This window comes from Musa acuminata, chromosome BXJ2-8, assembly GCF_036884655.1.
Source record: "Musa acuminata AAA Group cultivar baxijiao chromosome BXJ2-8, Cavendish_Baxijiao_AAA, whole genome shotgun sequence".
NCBI lineage: Eukaryota > Viridiplantae > Streptophyta > Magnoliopsida > Zingiberales > Musaceae > Musa > Musa acuminata.
In genome coordinates this window covers 50700017-50706170 of record NC_088345.1, presented here as the reverse complement: position 1 = coordinate 50706170, position 6154 = coordinate 50700017, and the positions used below count along the sequence as shown (strand labels likewise).

At 43.9% G+C, this 6154-nt stretch overlaps 1 protein-coding gene across 2 annotated transcripts; it reads left to right on the top strand.

Annotated features, from left to right (window-relative positions):
* Positions 1-1282: 1282 nt before the first annotated feature.
* Positions 1283-2876, top strand: LOC103995983 ((+)-neomenthol dehydrogenase). 2 transcript variants are annotated; one of them, XM_009416763.3, is made up of 4 exons: positions 1283-1405; positions 1487-1745; positions 1834-2019; positions 2346-2876. In XM_009416763.3, exons 1-4 carry the CDS (start codon positions 1359-1361, stop codon positions 2739-2741), a joined length of 888 nt encoding a protein of 295 aa, XP_009415038.2. In that variant the 5' UTR covers positions 1283-1358; the 3' UTR covers positions 2742-2876. The 2 variants fall into 2 exon arrangements, with proteins under 2 accessions (XP_009415038.2, XP_009415037.2); XM_009416762.3 differs by having other exon boundaries at positions 2304-2876.
* Positions 2877-6154: the final 3278 nt, after the last annotated feature.

The window sequence follows — 6154 nt, the reverse complement described above, 5'->3', positions numbered from 1 at the left end:
AGCAGTCTCTCGACACATTTTTCAGCAGATTCCCACTTGATGATGATGATGTCTTCTTCCCTCAAGTCATCTGAAACCTGCAAACGTTGACTACAGTTCCCAAGTGTCACCTGCTGAATTAAATACATTCCCATACAGAAAAAGACATGCATATGGTTATTGTACGACTGCAAACAATTCACGAGGTATGAACTCGTGGGGTCGACAGCTTGCTTGTGTTGACTCTTGAACAGCATATGGTGGTTTACGGTTTGTTTATGATCTTAGTGTTCTTAGCTGAGGAACTCTAATTTATGTTGACACTTTCTTTTAGAATCCTATTGGATAGATATCATGCATACACATCCATAAACCCCTTTGTTGATTTCTATTGATGTGTGAGTTATGCACAATGCTTTTGGCACTCATAAATCAAAATCTTTTGTTTTATATTATATTTTATTTTTTTAAGAAAGTATTAAACATGTGATCCAACAAGTTGACTTGTTGGTTCAACCAGTGACACAATCTAATTCTTATTAACTATGGTTCTAATACATTTTAGTGTAGTTGGGAGGAGGTGTGGATGATAATATTTATATTCTAGTCAAGAAGAAGAAGACATCATACTGTCAATATGAATGTGATGTGTGCGATGGGAAATGACTAAGTCAATAAAAATCGAACCATTTCTCCTACGACATTTTCCTGTCTTATTCTCCTGTCAATATGTTCATCATCGATGCTGACCCACCCTAATCCAACTAGATTGCCATTACGTTGATGCTAACCATTCAGCTAATCTCCATTAGACCATGACTAACACCGTCTTGCTCTAATCCCTGCATGCTTCCGTGCATCGCAAATGCTGTTTCTCCTACTGCCGTCTGATTCATATCATAGTCTCTTGCCTACTGTTTGATATTTGATTAGGTGGACTTCTTCGATCCACAAGTGGATCGCATGATAGAGATTACATTAATCTTCGCATTCACAAACTCGGCACGTTTTTTAATGCAATGGTCCCTACGTGGATCCATATTGACCATGTGATGAAGCATTCTTATCGCCGACACTTTTTATTTTAGTGCAGTTGTAGTGCCCGTCGGAATGGCTGAATCACCATGGAGAAGTTTCTTGGGTGATGTGTTCTCTCGATGACCTATAGACCGCGATGCCATGTCATCCGCAAGAAGTCTCCGGGGTGATTCGGTCGTTAGTGTTCTTTGCGTATGATAGTGGGGTGCTCCACCCCCCGTCTTCCTTTTGTATTGACAAGCTCCGCTTGAGCTCTGCCTATATATGCTGTTCTCCTTCCTCTCCTTGCCCGACGCATCTCGCGAGCAGTGCCATCATCCGGCGACGTTTTCACCGCGATCATGGATATGGACCTCAAGGGCTCTTCGATCTGTCCCTCTACCACCAGGTGAAGTTTCATGGGCGACCGTTTGCGGCTTGTAAATCTTTGCCTGTACCGTGCGTCATTCTTGTTGCGGGTGCTGTGCAGGTGGTGGTCGAAGGAGACGGTGGCCGTCGTCACCGGCGCCAACAAGGGCATCGGATTCGCGCTCGTCAAGAGGTTAGCGGAGCTGGGGCTCACGGTGGTGCTCACTTCCAGGGACGTCGGCATGGGGAAGGCGGCGGTGGAGTCCCTCGACGGCCAGGGGCTTCATGTGGCGTTCTGCCACTTGGATGTGGCCGAGCCCTCGTCGATCGTCACCTTCGCGGCCTGGCTGGAGCGGAGATTTGGAGGACTGGACATTCTTGTCAGTAAAGCTTGTAATCCTTATCTTCTCCCTCTTCTCCTTCGCACGAATTAGATCTGATGAACTGGCGGCGCCTCTTGATGTGTAGATCAACAACGCTGCCGTCTCATTTAATGAGATCGACACCAACTCCGTGGAGCACGCAGAAACTGTCATCCGTACCAACTTCTACGGCCCCAAGATGCTGATAGAGTCACTGCTGCCCCTGTTCCGGAGATCCATCGCCACCAGCAGCCGCATACTGAACATTAGTTCTCAGCTCGGCCTTCTAAATGTAAGTCAAAGATGCTGCCTTTTCGACCGGAACAGATGTAACTCCGATCACAGTGATATCACTGACTGATGATTTAACCTAACATGCTACACCCAACATATCTTCCACGATGCAAAGCCTGCAGAAACACCATGTCCCAAACTTAGTCTGCATCTCTCTCTCTTTATTAGTCACTTCCTACATTGCCTTTTCACTCTCGAAAAGTGATGATAGGAGCATCAGTAGCTTCATGAGTGCTTGGTGCATGCCGAAGGGTTCGATCTCCTCCATTTATTCTACTGCAGCAGGCCGTGAACCAAAGCCATGTATCTCTCTGTGCACTGCAGAAGGTGAGGAACCCAGCTCTGAAGGAACTGCTTCAGGACGAGGAGATTCTAACAGTCGCGGCGGTGGAACGCATGGTGTCGCAGTTCCTCCACCACGTAAAGATGGGGACATGGCGAGAAGAAGGGTGGCCAACGGTGTGGACGGACTACTCCGTCTCCAAGCTCGCCCTCAATGCGTACTCCAGGCTACTGGCGAAGCAGCAGGAAGGGCGGGGGCTGAGCGTGAACTGCTTCTGCCCGGGCTTCACCAGGACTTCCATGACTCGGGGGAGAGGCAGCCGGTCACCGGAGGAGGCCGCCGAGGTTGGCGCCAAGCTCGCCTTGCTCCCTCCCCACCAACTACCCACCGGGAAGTTCTTCAAGTGGTGCACCCCTTCCTTGTACTCGAAGCTGTAGATGTAATGCGTGTGATGACATTCGAGAAAAGCTTTAGATAGTGACTTTACTGGTCATTAGAAGTGGCGATAGTGATCTCAGGTCAAAGCTATCGGATGAGAACGAGGAACAAAGCATGCATGCATTTGCTGTGCTTGACTCGAGATCTTGACCAAAGCCCTCAAGCGCTTACTTACTGTTTGTTCTTCCCCCTGAGCATGATCTACCACCAATGCGGATCCCATGAAATCTTCCTGATCACCTTCTTTAATGCATCATAGGTAATAAATATCTCGGACGATAGGCATGCAGGGAGAAAACAAGTGGAAAAGGGAGGGACTGAGAACGTGATGGACGTCGTGTTCAAGATGAACAGCCAAGAATTCACATGAGGATGACATTGTTTTATGTGCGAGCCGCTCATGATATAATAATAATTGAGATAGAAGCCGGTCAAATTGACACAATAATTGTGATTTTTTTATATGTCTTGCATATTTTACATCAAGATAATTATAAATGGTTGGTCAAAAGGAACAATTAAATGAGAGATTACGGATTGCTATTATTGTTATAGATTTAATCTACTATAGGCTTCAACATGGCTAGTCAAATTATGAGTTTGGTCAACTCAGACCCGTCCTGCTGACTTATTTCAGTCATTCGATTGACTAAATATTTTTAGCTCTAATATATGTATTAAACAAATGAAGTAAATATACAAGTCATTTACTTGGGCGCCCAGTCAGGTGGCCACCTTCGATTGGGTCGGGCCAAATCGCTAGGCTGGGCCCAACCTATCCACTGGATCTGGTTCGATCGAACCAGATCAACGAATGTTCACACACGTACCCCGAACCACACCCGAACACACGGACGCACGCGACGACACAACCTTTGGAAACCTAATCGGGTGAACGGCGACTCTTCCTCCAGCGGACTCGTCGTCGGTATGTATATTTCTCTCTCTCTCTCTCTCTCTCTCTCCTCCTCCTCCTCCGTCGTCGTCGCCTACGCCGCCGCAGCCGCCAGTGTCTTCCCCCCACCTATGTCGTGTAGCGCCCGCGCGCCCTTCGCCTGTCCGCCAGCGTCCCCTCTTCCCTTCTCCTCCCGGCGCTGGCGTCTTCCATTCTCCTCCCTATGCCGGCGGCTTTGACTGTATCATCCTTTCAGCCCTGCGGCCAACGTCTTCTCCCCCTTCGCTTTGCCGCAGCTTCCCCGACTGCCTCCTTCTCCTCTCTGATAGCTCCCCTCCCTCCTCCCTCTGCCCTTCCCAACCGACAACAACCCACAGCCACCCAACTGACGGCAACTCAACCGACAACAATCAGACAGCTACCCCATTGAACAGCAACACTCTCCCGTACCTCCTCCTCCCAGGCCTTCTCCTCGGATCCTTCATCCTTGCTCCCCTCCCAACTGACAGCAACCCCCTCTCCATCCCCCTCCTCCTTCTATGTTAATTGTTTTATTAATATAGATTTGAACAGTGTCATTTGGACCTTTAAATGAATATTTTGTTATTTTTTTGTTTTAGAGATTATATCTATTAACGATGATATATATTTTTTAAATTTTAATATTTGAGAGCATCTTACTTTGCTAGGGAGCTTTAGCACCTGGCACCTTTAGTCCCTCTTGCCTTTGACTACACTTTGATCCAGTTTAGATGTTCATCCACAAATGGAAACTTGATTCATTGGGTGTTCTGCATTCGTTTGCTACTGCTTGTAGGGGTAACTTGTTATGAAACGATAATTAAATCAAAATGTTTAGTTGCACTCTGATACAATTCACTGGGGTAACTTGAGTTATCGGTTTTGGTGCAATTTGTTTAGTTGTTTGGGTAGGATGATTCCGATTTCTAACAGCCTGATACTTGATTTATTTTAATAAGGTTACTCCGTCCTCCACCTTTGAATCAAGAGGTATCTAGCAAACACAAAATTAAACTAGTAAATATCAAGATTGCATATCCAAGCCTTCATTTGAAGAGCACATAGAGAATGACTTTAGGCAGTCGATAATTTATGCTATAAGACAGCACTTGGTAGGATATGCTAATGTTCTCATTTAAATGACAAAAATATATGTTAATCTAGCATGTTTGTTTGCAAAGTTAAGAAAGAGGAGATTCTTAGAAATTGGTGAAGGATATAGATTGGAATTGCTTGTCATTATTTTATGAAAATAAAGCGAGGTTGGTTTGCTTGTCTCTGCATGATATCGACAAGAAAGGTTCCCACTGTATGTTACTGTGCTAGCTGCTAACTGGTATTGTTTAGGGTATGCCGTGATCTATTAGGAGCTTAAGCATGTATGTTTGCTTTCTTTGCTGCAAGGAAATATTATAGGTTTCGCTAAGGATTTTTTGTTTGTGAAGAAAGAAAAAAGGTGCTTCGTTGAAACCAATTTGAGTCCAAGAAATCTCGACCCAATCATGCTCCAATCTAGGTTCATCTTGACAGTGCCTGATCATATTTTATGTTATTGCCTATGTTTATTGCATATATTACTATTAGAACCTTACATTGCCTACGTTTATGACATATATTACCATTGGAATATGAGGGGGACTGGAAAACAATAGGGAAAATTGCACGTCACTGTCATCAGGCATCAACTTACATCATCCCATGATATAACTTATAATCAGAAAGATTATTGATCATGTGTGACATTATTCATGGATTTTATTAGGCTGGATTTAGAGAGTGCAGATCAATTCATGGGACATGAACATAAGAAGGATTTCAATCTGAATCATATAAGAAGATATTAGATTTATAAGGTGTTCGTATTTGACAACTATCAGCTGATTGAGTATCAGATTTTAGCACTGACAGTGACTTGTAATTAATATTCCTATTAATCATACATGACAAAAAGCGAAGCTCTTGGCGTTCTGATAGGCACAAATTAGGGTAAACCTTTAGAACATGCGACTGTTGACAGCATCTCTCTTAATCCATCCATGATTGTTGTGTCTTTCTCTTCCCCTTCATTCCGCCCTGTATTCCTTCTTCAACCTTCAATGCTTTTTAGTCCTATTCAATTGTTTTGGTTCACTGCTAAAGTTTAGTAACTGGCTCACAAACCATTTGTTATATTGCCACTGAAAATTTGATTTCATTTTGCTGCATATGACAAGGCAAGAAAATGCTTCCCATATAACAACTTTGGTACTTATATACTGTCAGCTGATTTCCCTATCTTAACTGATGATATGGCTGTTCTAATATGTATCATAGTGCTTATGCTGTTAAATACTTGTCATGAAAGTAAAAAGGTCTTTTTTTTAATCTTATGCATAGATTCTGTTGGGAACACTCGTTATTAGCAAGACAGTACATAATTTGTATCTTTTTTCCAATTTCAGTGTCTTGAAATTGATTTATGTAACCTTTGATTGCTGTCTCGAAATTTACTTGTTC

Excerpts from the sequence above, each read along its gene's own strand:
- LOC103995983 (XM_009416762.3), top strand. The coding sequence starts at position 1,359 with ATGGATATGGACCTCAAGGGCTCTTCGATCTGTCCCTCTACCACCAG. Across the intron at positions 1,746-1,833 it reads TTGGAGGACTGGACATTCTT|ATCAACAACGCTGCCGTCTC; the intron begins GTCAGTAAAGCT and ends CTTGATGTGTAG. Across the intron at positions 2,020-2,303 it reads CTCAGCTCGGCCTTCTAAAT|CAGGCCGTGAACCAAAGCCA; the intron begins GTAAGTCAAAGA and ends ATTCTACTGCAG.